This window comes from Mercurialis annua, linkage group LG5, assembly GCF_937616625.2.
Source record: "Mercurialis annua linkage group LG5, ddMerAnnu1.2, whole genome shotgun sequence".
In the NCBI taxonomy this organism is placed as follows: domain Eukaryota; kingdom Viridiplantae; phylum Streptophyta; class Magnoliopsida; order Malpighiales; family Euphorbiaceae; genus Mercurialis; species Mercurialis annua.
In genome coordinates this window covers 49,130,295-49,152,238 of record NC_065574.1, presented here as the reverse complement: position 1 = coordinate 49,152,238, position 21,944 = coordinate 49,130,295, and the positions used below count along the sequence as shown (strand labels likewise).

Genomic DNA, 21,944 nt, shown 5'->3' with positions numbered 1-21,944 from the left:
TTGAGGTTGTGTTGTTGTATTGTATGGTTAGCTAATGAATGTTTATATAGATGGAAATAAAATGAAATTAATGGTAATCTGCCAACCTGAACTTATTCTATACATGGGAATAGTGAATACTGTGTGACAATCTCTTAATTTGGGTGCAATCGGCGGGGGATCAAATTTTGTGGAACGCCTGCCAAATTCGATTTTGTTTAGTTTGATGTCCCGAAAAAATCTCGATCATTTAGTCCTTTTTTTATTTCACTCTGACGTTATAAAATTGTCAACTATACCTAAATACACATCAACGTTATAAAATTGTCAACTATACCTAAATACACATCTTTGAATTTAATTGTACATAATTTTGTAAATTGAACTTTTTTCATTTTTTTAAATCTTTATGAATGACTTATTTAAACTATTTTTCATTCGAAAAGTTTAAACTTAATGACTTATTTGAACCTTTTTTCAATGGAAAGGAGGTTAATTTAATATCTGTAAGTACAACTGAAAGTGAAAGGCGTGGATTTGGGCACAATTGGTGACTTTACAACGTCTGGGTGAAATTGAAAAGGGGCTAAAAGGTCGAGATCTTTTTGGAACATCAGACCATTTTGTTTTAATTTTAAACTTGAAATTCAAAACTCGACTTGCATAGTAAAAATTTAATTTTTGTATAGTAATATGGATATAATTGTAAATATGTGACGGAATGATACAAAATAAATTATAACTACTATAATATAATAATTTTACTTTCACTATCATTTATAAAATAATCAAATAATTTTGAACAATGTTATACATTATAAAATTAATATATTTTGAAATACTCTTATCTATAATTCATATTAAATATTAATTCTTTTTAAAAAAATTATAGTAACATTTGTTTGAGGTTCACAAAATTAAGACATGTTGATTGTATCGTCTTAACAAGTGGGAATCGAACAATTCATATTTATCCATAAAATTGTTGAACCAAACAATTATTTAACATTCAAATGTGATTCGATAGTTTAAATATTGGAGTCCGTCTCGCTTAATATCAACTCAATTTTAGATATTTATTTTATTTTTAAATGTTTTACGAGTTAACCCGACTTGACTCAAATACGCCGCTAAATTGAATACTTTTTCACCAAGGCTTCTGCTCTTCAATTTTTTTTAATCATGATGTATTTTTCTTGATAGTAATATTGAATTTACACCATATTACGAACTAATTATACATTATTTTAATTAAAATAAAACTGAAAATGGTAATTAGCATGACCGTAGCATGATGGTTAATTGCCATCATTATCACGTCATCAAGACATATATCAGTTCATTGAACAAGAACAACAATCGCTATTTTTTTAATTCTTTAACAACTATTTCAGTTAAATTTCCAATTTGTAATTGATTTTTTGGACCAATTTGACTTTGTTTGGTCAAAATTAGAGACTTAAAAAAGATAAAACAATTGAATAAACTCAACTATTAGTTGACTCTTTCTTGTTAACACAAACTTCCATGTCAACTAATTTAGAGTAGTTCTATCTCTAATAAGGACAAACTTAGTATTACAATGGGAAATCAATTTCAAATATTTTTTTTATTTTATTTTTAAAATATTAAATAAATAGAGTTCATGTTCCTGAAAATAGTATAAATAATTCTATATTATTATGCATTAGAATTATATATAAATTTTATTTTACTTATTAATTAAAATAGAAAAATATTAAACTCAAGTGAAAGAAATGAGAATCCTATTTTCAGTTTTTAGATATAAAGCTACACTAAGCCAGGATATATGATGAGGTTTGTTGGAATATGCGGAAATTAATTAGGATCGTTCTAGACATACCTCTTGTCGATTCCACAAGTTTGATTGATTATTGATGGATACCGAATCCTACTGAAAGTATAATGGAGCCGAGTTGCAGGGGATCCACTCTCAGGCGACGCCGGACTCCCCCTGAAGACCGAAAGATACGGAGGAGATGCCGAATCTCTAAGATTCGGTAATACACTAATAAAGACCGAATCCCACATGATCCGCCAAGAGCGCGTCAGGTCCGGGATTCGGGTAAACGACTGAATATGGAAATATTGTCCTATTTGGACACAAACACTACATATGGAAGGATAAGCTCTACTTTAGGAAGATAAGACTATTTAGGAAGACGTTCCTAAATAGGACTCTTATCAGATTAAGGTAGATCTCGACAAATCAGGAGAATCCCTACGATACGGCCGAATCCCTACAAAGTAGGATTCACCTGCCTAATACAACTCTACTAGGTATATTCGACTACTATAAAAGGAGCGCGAGGTATGCCTAGAATCACAATTACATTCACATACTCAAAACGCTGCTCAAAGCTCTAGACTGACTTTAGCATCGGAGAGTTAATCGGACAACCACCGTCCGGTTAGCTTCTACCCTGTTTTGCAGGTTCACTCACCGGTTCAGAAGGCAGACTCCATCAATTGGCGCCGTCTGTGGGAAAAGCTTAACTAAACTTCAAAAGAAGGAGCTTTTCTGAACTCAAAAACAAATCTCATTGAAGAAGATGACTTCTGAAAGAGTAAACCTGAAAGACAAACAACCAATGGACCCAAAAAGCACTCCGGAGATAATCAACGTGACGGAAGACGGGCTTCTCAACTCCGGGGAAAAAAGCAACACCGGAGGGCTCTCTTTCTCAACACCCCAGTACCAAACTAATCCAATAAGAGGAAGCATCCCAATTGCTTTCAACCTAAGCACTGAAGAACAAGCACCAAATGCAGCGGCACAAGATCCACACAGCGAAATGCTGAAAAAGATACTAGAATCTGTACAGGCAAATCTTGACAGATTGGCTAATGAGGCCAAAAGAACAAACGACAGGCACGAAGAAACTATGAAAATGCTAAGGGAAAACTTCAGCCCTACAGCTCCCAGAAGAAGAGAAAGAACAGGAAATGCAAACCCAGGCCGACGGGAGACAAGGGCAGAAAACAACAAAAGCAAGGAACCTCGGACCAGAGGAAACGAAGAAAGGAACGAAGCAAGAAACCAGCGAGAAAAGGAAACCAGCGAAGAGGAAAGTCCTGACAGAGAAAAATCTAACGAGGAATCACCGGAGGCACCCAGAAATGAGCACAACCAGGAGGACGCCCGAAGCGGTCTGAATACGAAAAGAGACGAACGAAGGGAGAAGGAAAAAGAAGACGCCCCACCAAGGAGTAAGCGACAAGAAAGAGATGCAGGGAAAGAACAAAATAAGAAAAAACACCAAGAAGGAGAGGGCGAATCGTCAGAGACACCCCAAAAAAGCAAAGCCACATATGTGGTGGAAGAAGATTTAGAAGAGAAGATCGCCAAAGCGCTCAAAAAACTAAAATCTGAAGAATTGGACATAGAGGACCTCAGGTTGAAAGGATCACCCCTCTCGCCCGAGATCATGGAGGAAACCATCCCGCACAGCATGAAGCTGCCGACCTTGCCAATTTTCAATGGGGAAGGAGACCCCCGAGACCATACCTCTAGGTTCACAGCGACCATGGGGCTACTCAGCGTATCGGACGCCATCCTTTGCAGGGTTTTCCCTACCACGCTCACGGGCACAGCCCAGAGATGGTATAACAAATTAAAACCAGGCTCGATCAAAAGCTTCGCTTCGCTTTCAACAGAATTCCTCAACAGATATCTCACAAACATCCCAGCTAAAACCACTACCAGTATCCTAAGGGCCTGTATCCAAGAAGAAGGAGAAACCCTGCGAAGCTACATCGAACGATTCAACAAGCAAGCTATGAAGATAGACAACCTGAACGTCGACATGGCGACAGAAGCATTGCGAGACGGGACGCGATTCGGAAAGCTGGTGGACAAGCTGCTAGTCAATAAACCCACAACTTTCTCGAACTTAATGGGCATAGCTCAGAAATACTTCGAGTTAGACGAAGGGCGAAGGGCGATTCGCGGAAAGGAAGCAAAAGGAAAAGAATCAAAAGAGAGATCCAGAGAAAAAACCAAGTCCAAACCTGATGACAGGAGAGGAAGACCCGAAGAAAGCAGACGATTCGCCCCCCAGACAAGATATGAATCGAGATACGATCCCAGAGATGATGAGAATAACTTCACTCCATTAAACACCAGCCGAACTAATGTCCTCATGTGGATCAAAGAAAACATCAAAAACGTGGTATGGCCACCCAAAATGAAAGCAGAAGCAAGAGACACCAGAAAGTACTGCAAATTTCACGACGATTACGGACACGAAACGGATAGCTGCAGAGACTTAAAGGTCGAGATCGAAAGAATGATCGACACAGGCGAACTGAGGAAATTTGTGGCCCGAAAAGAGAAGAGCAATGACAAGGGAGAAAAAAGAAACAGAGAAGACAAGCCAAAAGAAAAGGAAGACGAGCGCCCATCCAAAATTCTGGGAACCATACACATGATTAATGGTGGAGGGCATAGTAGCTCCACGATCAGGAGGAAGCAGAGGAAGGAAGTAATGAACATACGAGAAACCCACATGCCGCCAGTGATCTTCGATGTAGAAGACTATGAACACGTCAAAGCACCTCACAACGATGCTTTGGTAGTGACTACTATCATTGAAAATTGGAACATGGAGCGGATCCTTATCGACGAAGGAAGTGCAGTAAACCTCATGACAAATGCAGCATACAAAATGTTGGGAGGAACAGCGTCAAGGTTACGCCGAGTCCCAATTCCGCTATCAGGACTCGGTGGACCCTCCATCACCCCGCTGGGAGCAGTCACCTTGGAAGTAATAATCGGCCCAGAAAGAGGAATGAACAAGAAAATCATGTCACTATTTAACATAGTGGACATGGAATTGACATATAATGCCATCCTAGGAAGACCTTTCCTCCATGACTCGGCAGCGGTAACCAGCATCAGAGCACTGGCAATGAAGGTACCGACTGAAAAGGGAGTAGTGACGCTGAGAGGAGACCAAGGAATAGCCAAGAAGTGCTATGATGAGTCAGTGGTGGATCTCCAAGAAAACAAGACCGAAAAGAAGGAAGAATAGGAATGAAAAACGACCCATCATCGGTAACGACTCTCCGTCTTACCAGATGGCGTCAAATCTATCTTTAATGCTTTGTATGCCATCTTTTTATCAATAAAAATTCAATTTCGCTACCATCTGATTAGCCAGACGAACCAATAAAGAAATAAAAATCAAGAACAGCCACGAATGATTAAATCAAAGACGAAAGAAGAAAAAATAAATTAAAGATCAAACTCAAGAAAAGCTAAAAGCCAAGAAAATGAGTTTAAATTAACTCAAAGCAAAATCGCCGAACCAGGCAAATCGCCACGAAAGGCTAAGAGCCAAGAAAATGAGTTTAAATTAACTCAAAGCAAAATAGCCGAACCAGGCAGATCGCCACGAAAGGCTAAAAATGAGTTTAGATTAACTCAGAAAAGGCAAATCGCCAAAAAAGAGTTTAGATTAACTCGAAACAAAAACAAAAACAAAAAGAGTTTAGATTAACTCTACAAAAAGCAACGCCAAGAACAGGGTTTAGAATAACCCTCGAGGCAAGACAAGTACATAAAGATAAGGCAAAAGCACATTTCGAAGAAAAACGAAGAAAATATATTCATAAATTGCGAATTACAAAAAGCAAAATTAATACATCAGCAAATACAATCAAAAGAAAACTACTAGACACGGTCTTTAGAAATCTTGACGAGGAGATCACGGGCGATGGCCTGGGGATCCAACCCGTTAACCCCAGAAAGATCAATATTGGGATTCTGCTCCAGAAGCTTCTTCCCAATCGCAAGGCGATACTCGCTTATCAGAGCAGAGTAAAAAGCCTTCGTATCTAGCAGACGGATGTGAAGACCTTCAACCTCCGATCTAAGACTATCCCTCTCCCCACCAACAAGGGAATTGATCCGAATGAGCTCCTCAATCTCTTGAGTCAAGTCATCGGTCTTTTTCTCAATCACTTTCACTTGGCGATCATTAATCGCATCCTGCGCCTTGAGCTGCGCCAGAAGGGAATCATGCTCTTCCAAAGAGGCCTTCAATTTCGCCCTTTCAGACTCGGAAGTCGCCAAAAGAGCAGACAGACGCTCGACCTCCTCCTCGGCACACTGTCGGCGGTCGTTCAATACCAGAACAGATTGAAGGGCCTACACACCAGAAATAAACAAATAAGAAAGCAACTGAATACAAAAAACATATTATACTCAAGAAAGAAAGCACTTACAGAGAAACCATGAAAACAAGCCAGATCGGAAAGCTCCTGACCCGGCCTACCACAGAACCACGTGACATCATCAGGAATCGCCAAAGTCCGGATATATTCCGCTAGCACTCTCGGATTCAGCAAACTGGCAGGATCCTGACCTTCGACCCATTGAACCAAGTCTGGAGCAGAAGAAGAGCTTCCAGGAAAACTCTCCCTCGTTGGAGAATCATCGACAACTCGACGTCTTTTTCTAGACGGAGAATCCGGGTCTCGACCTAGAGAAATCTCTCCCGAATCAGCAACAACAGGCCCCTCTGAGGCCACACCCCCAACTCCCCCCGAAACGATAGATGATGCTAGAGGGGGAAGTAGTGACGGAATCGCCTCGTCGCCGATTGGAACAGCCGAGTCATCACCATCATCATCATTTATAACAATAACCTCAGGCAACGCTACCTCGGCGGAAGCTAGGGGGATATCAACAGGAGCTCCATCCACGACAATGTCGCCAGGAATAACGTTGGCGACAGGAACGTCAGGATCACCCATCGGAACGTCCAAATCTACTTGAAATCCGGAAAGGAAATCGTCAGAAGAAGAAGACATCCTACAAAAGAAACATTAAAAAGAACTTAAGCAAATTAATATACCTTGAACAAAAGAGTAGCAAAGATCCGCCAAGCCTCGAGGAGGATCCTCCAAAGGAAACCATCGACTCCGAAGATGACTATTAACCAAGACATCTAAAATGGGACGAGACACAATACTACAAGAAGATATGTCAAAAGCAAGTTTTGACTCGGATAAACTTAAAGGAGAAGAACAGCTCCGAACTGGATGAGAAGAAAAACCATCCGAAAAATGAAGAAAAGCAAATTTATGATAGACAATAAAGAAACGCCTTCGCCAGCGACTGGTTAGGCAAGGAAGATAAATACGAGATCGCCCTTCTCTACCAAGGGCGAAAACGAAGCAGCCATCACACTTCCTAAAATCTACAAAATGATATAACACTTTGAGAGAAGGGGCACAGCCCCGGAGCCTACATGCCTCCGAAAAGGCGAGCACTACTCTAATCGTACCAGGGTAAAGTTGCCCTAGAGCAACCTTTAAATCCCTACACACTTCTACTAAAAATGGATCCAAAGGAAACCTAAGACCAGCAGCAAATTGCTCTTCAAAAAGAACCGCCCTACAAGAAGATCCGGGAGAATCAGACGCAGCCATATCGGCACCGGGTAATATTACCCTATAATCAAAAGGAAAACTATACTTAAAATAGATATCTAAGACTTCATCCCTACGAAGCTTCGATCGGGTAAAAGCCATAGCAGCGCAAGCATCTTCCACTCGACTAAGAGGCATCCTAGAACAGGGAATCACAAACATAAACACAAAATAAGGATCAAACAAAAAATATATTGAAGAACACGTTGAAGAACACATCAAAGAAAAACAAGTACAGAAGAAATTTCCAGAACACAAAGCATGGAGAATATACAAAGAAGAAAGCCATATTAACATCCAAACAACGAAAGAAGACATACCTGAAAAATCTGGAGAAAACAAGTCATGAAGAATCAAATAATCAAACGAAGAACGAAAAGGAAATAGCTACAAGAAATGAGAGTAAATTCGAAAAGCAAAGTAAGAGGGAAAAGAAGAAATGCGAAGAGATTAAATACAAAACGCTTTTGAATCATTAACCGTTTAATCATTAAATGCCAACACGTGGCAACGCAGAATCTTACTAAAGATGAAACGCCGCCCACAAACATATGAAACGACTCGCCCGGAATACGAAACGACTCGCCCGTATAAAAGAACTCAGCTCCAAAAGAGCTAAAATCCACTAAGGCATAAATGCCAAACTACTTCAGCTCACTTGCGGGGGGGCTAATGATGGATACCGAATCCTACTGAAAGTATAATGGAGCCGAGTTGCAGGGGATCCACTCTCAGGCGACGCCGGACTCCCCCTGAAGACCGAAAGATACGGAGGAGATGCTGAATCTCTAAGATTCGGTAATACACTAATAAAGACCGAATCCCACATGATCCGCCAAGAGCGCGTCAGGTCCGGGATTCGGGTAAACGACTGAATATGGAAATATTGTCCTATTTGGACACAAACACTACATATGGAAGGATAAGCTCTACTTTAGGAAGATAAGACTATTTAGGAAGACGTTCCTAAATAGGACTCTTATCAGATTAAGGTAGATCTCGACAAATCAGGAGAATCCCTACGATACGGCCGAATCCCTACAAAGTAGGATTCACCTGCCTAATACAACTCTACTAGGTATATTCGACTACTATAAAAGGAGCGCGAGGTATGCCTAGAATCACAATTACATTCACATACTCAAAACGCTGCTCAAAGCTCTAGACTGACTTTAGCATCGGAGAGTTAATCGGACAACCACCGTCCGGTTAGCTTCTACCCTGTTTTGCAGGTTCACTCACCGGTTCAGAAGGCAGACTCCATCAATTATTATGCACTAAGTCTCAAGTATTTTCACAATGAAAAATACCTATGTTTCACCACCTAATGTACCTATTAATTGTGTATATTTGATAGAGAATTGAGTTATCATTTATTAGTTAACTAGTCGTAAGCCCGCGCAATTGCGCGACACATAATTAATAATTAATTTTTTTAAATAAATTTATACAAATAATGGCAATAAACTAATATTATAAAAATTATGAACTAATAACATAAAATAAAATTTTATTATAATAATGAACTCTTTTAAAGTATTGAATATCTAACTGAAAATAAATTATTTTAGCAACCCCCATAAGTTACTTTTTCCAGTAAAATAAGCTATTCCATAATCCTAGCAATCGGTAAAAGATGAAAAAAAATAATTAAAATAGGAATCTTAGTAAGAACTCAATTAAAATTAAATTATCTGAATATTTTTCTAGTGAAATGGACAAATAGAATAAAAAGTGCTTCATTATTTTCGAAAATAAATTTTAACTATCTTGTAAGAGGACCTCATACTTGTCAGAATAAAATAATTCAAAAGTGTCATCCCTCCCATATGAGAGTGAGAATTTGGTTGGTTCAGTTAAAACAAAAATGAATTATGCTTACGGAATTACTTTAGTACCGAAACGATGATTCAAAACCTAATCAGCCAAATTACGGAAATTTGAAAAATCAAAAATCAAATCGACTAAGGAAGTCTGATAATTTAGTTAAATCAATAACAATATAAGGAATAATCATTATAAAATTATAATTATAAAAAGTAAAAATAAGAATAGATATTCGGATAATTTAAAAGTAAAAAATAAGAATAAATATTTGGATAATTTGATTAACCAATTTTTTAAAACTTTGAATATAACCGAACCAATTTTTTTTATATAAACCGAAGTAACTGAATTATCAAACCAAAATGAATTTTTGGTGGAACTTTCATGTGTGTATTGAACTTGATTTGGTTATGTCTTTATAATTTGGTCTTTAATTGTTTGTTTAATTTATCTCATGCTTTAACAAATATAAATTTTAGATTAATTATACTTACTCATTGAAGCAATCCCAAAATGAGTAGATTGCTTTGATGAGCAAGTATATTAGCTTACCACCTCTGTAAAAACTAATAAACACAAGTGAAATATTTCATACTACCTCAGCAAAAGCCATCACTATGTTAAATTGTTTTGGAATTTCCTAACTTGTGTATATTAGTTTTTGTAGAAGCAAAACTAAATAGTTCAACATGGTGATGGTTCATCTGTTCTCTTTATCGACATATTTCTCATTGAGTTATCCTTGGTTAAGAAGCAAAAATTGGATCATCTCTTGGGTGTTTTCTGTCTTTCAGTCTGCATTCAGCAAATGTGGGTCAAGCCATGTAGTCAGCTCACACACATCATGTTATTATATAGAGCTATAGTGCATGCAAGAATTGACAAAGCCAATTTTTACACAAAATAAATGAACAATATTAAATAAATGCAAATTATGGCTCCGCCTTCCACATGAATCAAAACACTTGCACCGAACTCTTTTATAACCTATTTAACCAAATTGAATATGTTAATAGTAATCCATAATTCAATTCTTGTAATGAACACAGTGTCAAGTAAAGATAATTCTCAACATATATGAAGAATCAAGTGAGTTGAACCATCCAACTATATGACATGCAAGCTGAACAACAGAGCTTAAAATATAGCTATTACAATGTGAAACCGGATATAGTAGAAGGGAGGGAGGACTCCAATTCAAGAGAGTCGAAATTTTTGCATCCAGCTATTTAGAAAAATAAAATGACAGAAAATACGATTGTATAAAGCCGCCCCTATAGAAAAAAATCGTCTCTATATGAAAAAAAAAAGTATTTTTTTAAATTTTTCTGAAGAGGAGGTCGGCCGACCCTCCTCGACCCCCCCCCCCACCCCGGGCAGAAGATGCATAAAAGATTTAAAAGGCTATGCGATGTACAACATCCTACTATGCATACCCTCTTACAATACTACATCAAATGAATAAGTTCATATCTCCATATATATTATTAAATGGGCAACATTATGATCGTACAGACGCTGAAAGGGTGAAAGGAGAAACCGAGCGAGTTAAACAGAGGAGAGAATGTATTTCTCATCCTTAGAATGAAGAAGGACTGTAAAGAATTCTGAAATAATTCACAAAAGAGTAAATATACTAAGAGAAAATGTATGATTGATCTACACACTATATTAGTTCATAAAAGAGCCCTAGGTAACCACAAATCTGAAAAAGACCAACCATCATCAAAGCATAGAAAAAAAAGCCAAAAATCTATATGTTTTTGTTAAATGAATTCCATGGCCACCATTAAGAAAGAAAATAATATAACTCCAAAATGAGGGGAAAATTTTGCTACAGAAAATGCAAATAGGTAATGCAAATAGGTATATTAACCTTTTCAAAATCTTCTTTATATTTAACTCCAAATGAGAACCACTTATAAAAGCAACAGAGATTTGTTTGCTGCTTTTTGCTTAATAAGGGAATGAGATTACCTGTAATCTTTTTGTTGCTTATTATTTGACGATGGAATGAGGCTTCTTGCATGTTTGCAACATTTTGTTTGACGATCAACATGAGATTATCTGGAATTTGTTATTTTTTATTTGACTATGGAAGGAGGAAGTTGAGGTAAAGTCTTTCACGTTCTCTTAACTTCCAATTAATAAGTGTTTTTAAATTTAATTAAAATAAGTAGTTTGAAAAAGATGGGAACTAACAGGAATGCTTTATTTGGTGAGAATCAATGAGAGGCTTCCGTTGGTCCTCTCAATTATATAATACTAGTCGTGTACCCACGCATTTGCGTGGAATTATTATAGTATCTAACTTTTTACTATTTTTTTATAATTTTTTAATTGATTAATTTGAAAAATAATATTAACATATAAAATTTATAAAAAATTAAATATGAATTTAAAGTTTATAATATTTAAAACTATTTAGTTTAAAACTATTTATTTAAATATATTTAAACTTTAATTGAAATTATATTGTAAATAATCACTTTTACAATGGGATAATCAATAATTTTATAATAGATAATAATGTCTAGATAAATAGTTATATAAATTGAAAATTCAAGATATACTCCACAATGATAACTCTTATAATGAATAACTTAAATATTAAATAAAATCAAAATTTAGTTTATGTGAACCATAAAACTCATACAAACTCAAATCTGTTATAATTTTGGAATTTTTTAATTCATTTTGCCTAACTATAAATTTCTATACTCTAGCCATATTTACTTACACTCGAGAATGTTTAAGACAAAAATCCAACCAATGATATAAATTTTTGAACAAATGAGATTGAGTCGAGATCAATTCCATTAACATTAGTGGCTAGGATTTCTTTAGTTATAGATTATTTTTAATAACTTTATTCAAAGTAATTTAGATAAGTCGATTGTATAAACCAAAAGCTAATGAGAAGATAAGAATTCACCTTGCCAATTTCTTAAATGATAAATTTTGACATAGAATATGAAATAGGTAAAATGAGCATTGATGTAGCTTCTACAATCTCTATTAAGATTTTGATCATAGTAAAAGGAAAATAATTAAATATATAAACAGTTCATATAAAGTTATAGTAATTTTTTTCATAAAAATAATAATATAGAAAATAAAATAAATAGCATAAGATAACATTAAAAAAAATATAACAATTACATGACGGAAAGTTCTTACCAAGACCCGGTTTATGAAAATTTTATGGACCTATTCAATGAGGTGTTAGAAAAATAAAATTATTATTATTACTATCAACCACTTTGAGGCTCAACCAACAATGTAAACAAAAATTTAACTAACTAAAAAATAATAAAGCCAACACCAATAATATCTATCCTTATACAGAGAATTAATATCAAAAATACATGTTCTTCAACTAAAAAAGAATAATAAAATAATTTTTTCTAAAAAAAATGACAAATACTTCCCCATAGCTTTAAATAATTCATAGCATGCAAACCGGATTATATAGCTTTAAATAATTCATAGCATGCAAACCGGATTATTCTTGGAGAAAAATAAATTGCAAGTCTTCTTATATACAATCTCATTGCCATACAAAATTTGATAGTTGAAGAAGCATAATTATTTCGTCAATCACTATTGAAAATTTTAATTCTGAAATTAAAATAAAGAGATAAAGAGAATGAGAATATAGAACCTATTCATAAAAAGTTATATGCAGGACCTGGTAAGGTTTAAATATATGATGGAGAGTATAAGATGGTGAGTTCAATCGTAGAGTTTGTGTATCAATACAATTACATGTTTAGGATGAATATAATCTTTATCACCAAATTGAATAGATAGAGTTTGTACATCTATTAAATTCAAAATTAATAATAATTATCTAATAAAAATTGAAGTAGTTTAAAAAAACTGAAAACTCTATAAATACTCTATTTGGTGAGAATCAATGAGAGGGCTCCGTTGGTCCTTTCAATTATATAATATATAGAAGATTATGTATTTTCAATACATGTATATATAAGCAAATAAAAGGTTTCATGAACAAGTGTAACTCTTCACGAAGTTACCACTTTTCATAGAGTTGCAACCTTTTATGAAAGGTATTGCACCATTCTCTTGCATATCCATATAGTCAATTGGGTTTGGGTCAATCCGTCATGGGCGACCCGATCCAAATACCAACAAGGTTCATATAAAAAACAACCAATTGTCGATGAAAAAATCTAGATTTAACGACGGTTTTCAACTTTTTACCAACTGAAAACTGATTTAGCGATGAATTTTAGCCTTTTAGCGGTGGAAAATTCCGTCGTTAAAATGCTACTCCCTCCGTTCAAATTGATAGGCAGTTTAGGACAAACACGGGTATTAAGAAATTTATGATCTCTAGATAAAATGAGTTAATATATAAAAAAAATACCATACTTGCCCTCATTTAATATAGTGGTAATTTTTTTGTCTTTTTGTGATTTTTGTTGTGTTTTCAATATATTCCCTATAATTAATGAGTGTATACTTGACAATTACTCATTTAACTAAATATCTAGTGTCTATAATTTGAGGAAAAAAATTTGAAATAGTGTCTATCAATTTGAGACGGAGAGAGTATTTTCTAGTAGTATATTAACAAAATTTAGAAGAGAAAGAATTTTTGTTTATTATTGAAAACTAGAAATTGAAATTATAAAGAAAAATATATGTTCCTCTAGCTCTATTTATACAAGTTCAAAGAGCTTGAAGAAGAAGAATTATCTTCCTCATGCAATCAACACTACTTGCACATGCTTAATCTGATAACTGCTTTTGATCATGTGACAAAGTCTTGTAACAAACCCTTGATGATATGGCAGAGACTTATAACTAACTTTGTGATCAATTCTGAAAATCCATGTGACATGTTACCCCCCACCCCCCTCTCCTCAAGTTGAAGCATAGGTGTTAGATATATTTAACTTGGAAATGGCAGAATGGAATGCAGCAGGAGAAAAATTCTTAGTCAAACAATTTGTTATCTGAGATGTAGTGGATATAGGCAATAGATGAACAAGACCAAAAGCAAGTTTCTTTACGATAAAGTGACAATCTATTTCTATATAAGAATCTTTCATGGAATAAAGAATTTTGAGTCAACTGGATTGCAAAATTATTATCACTATAAATCTCAACTAGAAGAGTAGCTGGGACTTGCAAATCCTGGAAAAAATAAGTAATCCATTATATCTCACATGTTAAGGCAGCCAAGGCACTATACTCAGCTTCTGAGCTAGATCTAGAATGGTATTATGCTTTTTAGATCTCCAAGATAACAATAAATCCCCTAAAAACACATAAAATCTAAAGATGGATTTGTGTGTATCAAGACATGTTGCCCAATTATCATCAGTAAAAGTAGTTAGTTTTGAAGAAGCAGAATCTCAGAGATATAAGTCAAAGATACAAGAATCAAAGATACAAGACTCCAACGGCTAATTCCTTATTAGAATAATTCCTTATCAGATTATAACAGCAAATTCCATATATTGTTAGCAACAGCTATCATTTGATTAAGCTTTGTATATTTGTGATGCTTGATTTATGGTTACTATTAGAGTAACCAATCCTTAGTTTCTTTATTAAGTTATTCTCTACCAAAATTATCTCTTGTGTGTATTTGTATATATAGAAGAGGATTCCTCTCTATTTGATTCAAGGAATGAGATTTGAACTTTACTATAATCCTCTTTATGGTATCAAAGCTGTACACACAAGAGTTGCATAGTAAATTTTGATCCCATGGCCAATTCTTGCTTCACTACTGAACCTCTACTCACAATACAAAATTTCCATCAATGTTCCAGTCTAGTGACATTGAAACTCAGCCAAACAAACTTTCTTCTTTGGAAATCTCAAGTAATGCCATTAATTCGAAGTCTTGGTGTTCAAAGTCATCTTGAAGATGATGAAGAACCTCCACAGAAGATGAAATCAGACGATATAGAAGTAATCAACCCAACATGCAGCACTTGGCTCAACAATGATGGCCTTTTGACCACATGGTTATTAGGAACCATTGCTGAAGATGTTCTGCTTGACTTGGATGATACAACCACAGCCTTCCGTGTTTGGAAATCCATTGAAGATAAATTATTACCAAGCTCTAAGGAAAAGGAAATCCTCCTTACTGATACTCTTATGTCCCTTACAAAAGGGAACATGACACTTGATGAATATCTTCGAAAATTTAAAGGGCTTTGTGACAATCTTGCCGCAATACGAAAGCCGCTAGATGAAACCCACAAGGTGTTTCAACTTGCTCGAGGTCTTGGCTCAAAATACAAAGATTTCCGGATGGTGATGTTATCCAAGCCTCCTTATCCTTCTTACAATCAATTTATTCTATCTCTCAAGGCTCATGAACAATCTATACAATTGGAAGCTGAAATCAATGGTTATCAAAACAATCATAATCAGGCCTTCTATAGTCGGCGAGGAAGAGGTCGTGGCCGTGGAGGACGTTTTAACTCCAGTGGTCGTGGTTTTGGTCCTGCTGCTCATCAAAATCAACATGCCTTCAAAGGTAGAACTGAAGGAAATCAATCAAACAATTCTTTTCTTAAAAAGAATGACAGCATAACATGTCAAATATGTGGTAAAGGAAATCATACAGCAATTAAATGTTGGAGCAGGTTTGATCATTCGTTTCAACCCGAAGAAGAGCTACCACAAGCCTTAGCTGCTCTTAACTTAAATGAGGAAAATGATCCTACTCTCTATGCAGACTCAGGGGCAACAACACACATCATGAATCATACTGGTACACTTACTAAACTTACCCCCTACCATGGTAAAGATTCATTATATGTTGGTGATGGAAATAGTCTCAATATTACCCATGTTGGTAAAGGTGTTATAAATACTAGAGAAGGAAATCTGAAATTAAACAATATTCTCATAGTACCTAAAATTAAGAAAAATCTTTTGTCTATTAGCCAATTAACTCAAGACAATGCATGCAATATTACTTTTACAGCTAACGAATTTTTTGTTGAGGATTTTCAGGGAAGAATGATAGCTAAAGGTGTCAAGAAAGGTGGTCTGTATGCTTTAGAAGAATCACGAAATTTTGCTCTCTCCGCCATTTCTAATACTGCATCTACAACAATTTGGCATCAACGTTTGGGTCATGCAAATTCTAAAGTTTTGAATTTCTTAAAAAATAAAGAATTTATAAGTGTTTCAAATTGGAAACAACAAGGAACCATTTGTCCTTTCTGTCAAATGGGAAAGAGTTGTAAACTCCCTTTTAATTCATCAATGAATATCTCTCAACAACCTCTTCAAAAATTACACTGTGACTTATGGGGTCCTGCCCCCATTTCTTCTTGTCAAAATTTTAAGTATTATGCGATCATAATTGACGATTTCTCGCGTTATTCTTGGCTTATTCCTTTAAAAAGAAAATCTGAATTCTTTGAACAATTTGTTAAATTACAAAAACTCATTGAAAACAGATTTGAAAAGAAAATTAAGATCTTTCAAAGTGACGGAGGTGGCGAGTTTACTTCTAAACAATTTGAAGCTCATCTACAACAATGTGGAATTCAGCATCAATTTTCTTGTCCTAACACCCCCGAGCAAAATGGTGTAGCCGAAAGAAAACACCGCCATATTGTTGAGATGGGTTTGACTTTACTCTTTCAATCAAAACTCCCGATGAAATATTGGGTTGATGCTTTTCTTACCTCAGTTTTTATTATAAATAGATTACCAACAAATAAACTCAAAATGGAGTCACCATTCTTAAACATCTTTGGTACTAACCCCAATTATGAAAATCTAAGAAGCTTTGGATGCAGGTGCTATCCATACCTTCGTAATTATGGAAAAGACAAGTTTTCTAAGAAAACATATCCATGTGTTTTCATCGGATACAGCTCAATTCACAAAGGGTATCGTTGCCTTGACACTCAATCAAATCGAGTTTATATCTCGCGGCATGTGGTTTTTGATGAAAGCAAATTTCCTTTCAATAAAGATATGGAAGATATTGATACTGCTTCTCCAGAGTTGGTATCCTATGTTGATCAGGAAATCTGGATTCAAAAAGGGAATCATCAATCCCACAATTCCAACGAGCCAATAAACCAATCCCCTATAAGAATGCCTATCTTAGATGATGAAACAGTAAATGTTCTTGATGTTATTCGAACAGCTGCAAAAGAAACTGATCGACATGAAACAACAGCAGAAAATGTCACAGACAATCTTCAAGGAGAGACAGAGATACTTCAAGAAGTAGATAATGAGCAGACCAAAATTGATATCCAGCAAGACTCAAATGTTGATCAGAATATCCAAATTGAAGAACGATCTCAGGACGATGACCATATTTCACAAACTGAACAGGATGAGGATGACTCAATACAAGCTTTATCTCCTTCATTTTTGTCAAATAACTCTCCAGATATCTCAAACAATTTAAGTACTGATCTTGATGCTCCTCTTGCAGGTACAACAGATGAACGACAACATACAATGGTAACTCGTCGCCAATTGGCTCAAAGACCTGAACTTGATCCTGAATTAGCTACAGAGACGCAAAGAATAAGAGAAAGAAAGTATTCTAATCGAATAGGAGGAAAACAGCATTATAATCATGAAGCATACACATGTTTGAATGATATAACAGAACCCACTTCATGGAGAAATGCTCTCTCTATTCCTCACTGGTATAAAGCAATGAAGGAAGAACTCTCTGCACTTCACTCAAATAAAACATGGTCTCTTGTGCCAAGACCTATTCATGCCAATGTCATTGGATCCAAATGGATATTCAAGACCAAACTGAAAAATGATGGTACATTGGATCGTTATAAAGCACGATTGGTTGCTCAAGGTTATACTCAAAAACCAGGAATTGACTATAATGAGACCTTCAGCCCTGTAGTAAGAGTCACTACCATCCGCCTTGTTCTTGCCATTGCTGTAACATCCAAATGGGTATTGAGGCAACTTGACGTGAAAAATGCGTTCCTTCATGGTGAATTAAATGAAAGCGTCTTCATGGAACAACCACCGGGATTTGAGGATTCTCAACTTCCTCACTTTGTGTGCAGGCTACATAAATCAATTTATGGGTTAAAACAAGCTCCAAGGGCTTGGTTCGACAAACTATCGAAATTCCTTATTCACTTTGGTTTTAATTGCAGTAGTGCAGATTCTTCTTTATTTATTTTACGTGACAATTCAATTATTATTATTATGCTAATTTACGTTGATGACATTGTGTTAACAGGAAATAATAACTCCTCCATTCAACAACTTATTGATGCGCTAGGGAGAGAATTTGCGATCAAAGACTTGGGAAGTTTGCATTATTTCTTAGGATTGGAAGTGCAATATACAAATAGTGGCATAGATCTCACTCAAGGCAAATATGCGAAGGATTTAATCAGAAAAGCAGGTTTGGAAACTAGTTCTCATTTTAATACTCCTATGGCTTTGAAAGTACAGCCAACAAACAGAGATCATGTTGAATTTGAAGCCAAAACATATCGAAGTCTAGCTGGAGCTCTCCTTTATCTAACGCACACCCGTCCAGATATTGTTCATGCTGTACACAAGATATGTCAAAGGGTACAAAATCCAACGGTAGGTGATTTCAAAGCAATTAAAAGGATATTGCGATATGTTAAAGGAACAATAAATTTTGGCCTTCAATTCACTCAACAAAGCTCTCTCAACCTTTATGGTTTCTGTGATGCTGACTGGGGTGGATGTCCTACAACGAGAAGAAGTACATCTGGTTACTGTATGTATCTCGGAAGCAACTGCGTTTCTTGGTCTTCAAAAAGGCAACCGACTGTCTCTAGGTCGAGTTCCGAAGCAGAATACAGAGCTATGGCTGTGGCTACAGCTGAACTTACATGGATCACATTCATATTACGGGATATTGGAATCAGACTACATCAACCACCGCAATTGTTCTCTGACAATTTAAGTGCATTATATATGACTGTAAATCCAGTTTTCCATCCTCGGTCCAAACATATTGCTATTGATTATCACTTCGTACGAGAAAAAGTTGCTCTTGGAAGCTTGGTAACAAGATTTGTTCGTTCTTCTCAACAAATAGCCGACATTTTTACTAAACCATTAGGTAAAGCTAGCTTTCAAGGTTTGCGTGACAAGCTTGGAGTTCATGTTCTCCTTCCCTCCAACTTGAAAAAGGGTGAAGAAGCAGAATCTCAGAGATATAAGTCAAAGATACAAGAATCAAAGATACAAGACTCCAACGGCTAATTCCTTATTAGAATAATTCCTTATCAGATTATAACAGCAAATTCCATATATTGTTAGCAACAGCTATCATTTGATTAAGCTTTGTATATTTGTGATGCTTGATTTATGGTTACTATTAGAGTAACCAATCCTTAGTTTCTTTATTAAGTTATTCTCTACCAAAATTATCTCTTGTGTGTATTTGTATATATAGAAGAGGATTCCTCTCTATTTGATTCAAGGAATGAGATTTGAACTTTACTATAATCCTCTTTAAGTTTGAAATTATTAGAGGAACTAAACAATATTCCCTGACCATATGTGCCCTTGACATACCTTAACCTGAATAAACTTCTAATCCTCAAATTATACTCATTTCATTTTACCTTACATCCACACCAAACCAAAGGTTATAACTGCAACATGATTATCAACGATCACTTACAAGAAATTCACAATCGTAATAAAAAAAACACATTAAATATTCCCAATATCTATAAAGCTCATAGTCACATGAACATCAAAACCATATCAATAATCGTAATATCCATCTTTATAATAATTCACTAGATAATCTGTAACCAGGAATACAATACTGCTTACGGCCTAGTCAAACTCTTTCCAGGCCACCTGAAGGCTAGCCTTTCTATCATTAGCAGACTCGACCCTTCTCCCTTCACCGACCATCGTTCAAAAGTTAGCCCGGTGTCATGCACATTGACACCCAAAATTTCATTCTCACATATGCATATCTCTATCTCAACACATAATCACATGTGCATATCATAGACTCATCACCTCTCACATACATCATTACAGAGTGACATATCACCAACAACTTAGAGCACTTCTTTTTCGAGGAGTTAACTAAAGAAATCGAGAAGCACAATTTTGTGCATTGCTAGCAACAATACTAACTTGTAATAATCCGGAAATACGGAATCGATCCCATGAAGACAAGAGGTTTAAAGTGAATGAAATTGATTTTGATATCCAATTCGTTTAGCAAACGAGAGTTGATTTTTTTGTTTGATTAACAACTGCGGAATTAAAACCTAATTGAATAAACAATTAAACTATTGAGCAAGTAATTAGTAAACTAAAGCAAACAAGTATTAAACGGGTTTAACAAATAGGAAAAAGGCGTTTAGAGGTCACTAATAACTACCACAAGAATCCTAGCTAATCGGGATCGTGTATTGACGTAGGTTTGGGTCAAGTTATCCTAAGGCCTTAACGTCCGCTCTCTCCACTATAGAGTTAAGAAAATCGCACCTTGATTAATACGGCGAAATCTAAATCGCCCTCGCGTAATTTGATTTATATCAATCAAACGCAATTTAACAAGCAAACTTATAGACCACCTATTCCCTAAACCACCCTAGCGTGATTAGGTTCTAGGTTCGTGATTGTCACTATCTGTCTAGATAATTAGCTCTCGCTCAATCAACTAAACTACCAACCAAATGTTAAGGGGCCAACTTAATCTAGGCATTAGTCACAACAATCATAACTAACCCTAACCAATACACTAACGCTAATCAACTAATCAATTAATAGGCATTCATTAGCAACCCCTAAACAAGGGGGTTTAGCTACCCCTAAACAAGGGGGTTTAGCTACTAACTCCTAACATGACATCAATAACTAAACAAGAATAAAGATTAAACATAGTGTAAAGAATGGTTATTTTGTAATAATAAGTGAAGACCCAAAATATTAAAGAGACAATGAAAAATAATAATGATGAAAAGAATAGTAATCTTCTATTAATAACTTGAATCCACAATAAAAGTTTTGTAAGTAACTAAGAACAAAAGGAATAGAAATCCGAAAATGAAATAGTAATGGAGGCTACAATCCTCAAAGTAAGTGCATAATCCTAAAATAGAAAAGAGTGGATCCTTTTATAATTTAAGGACATAAAAAAAAACATCATATCACAAGTCTAAATGAAGCAACCAATCAAAATAGACTAAGAATTTGTCCACATATGCTCTTTCAGCTTCAGTTCACGTATTTTCATTAATGAGGTCTCTCTAACAGAAGTGGAGGCGTTTAGGCTTAAATCAAAAGCCTACTGTAATGTAAAGACTTAATAAGTCAAATGTTGAAATTGGCTAAATTATTGTTAATTTTTAAAATTAGAATAACATTTACTTAAATTAAATTATACTTATAAAAGTCAAAAAAATTTGCATTTTTAACGGGGAGACCTACATTTAAACCCTAATGCAAAACAACATCTTCACCACTACATTACAATTTGAAGGTCATAGCCACCTAATTAAATTTTCTATTTGGTTATAATTTTGCCTTTCTTAGACAAGGCAAATAATTCACGTCCAGGAAAAACAGATTGTGCAAAATGTGAAAATGAAAAAGATAAAAAATAGATAAAAGGTATATTTGGCAATCTTTCCAATATATAAATCATCCATAACATT

The 21,944-nt window shown here is 35.3% G+C and overlaps 1 protein-coding gene across 1 annotated transcript; it reads right to left on the bottom strand.

Annotated features, from left to right (window-relative positions):
* Nucleotides 1-5,583: 5,583 nt before the first annotated feature.
* On the bottom strand, nt 5,584-6,824 carry LOC126680056 (uncharacterized). The gene is made up of 2 exons (XM_050375093.2): nt 6,229-6,824; nt 5,584-6,151 (listed from the first exon to the last, which is right to left on the bottom strand). The coding sequence occupies exons 1-2, from the start codon at nt 6,814-6,816 to the stop codon at nt 5,675-5,677; spliced, it is 1,065 nt and encodes a 354-aa protein (XP_050231050.1). The 5' UTR covers nt 6,817-6,824; the 3' UTR covers nt 5,584-5,674.
* Between the last annotated feature and the right edge of the window lie 15,120 nt (nt 6,825-21,944).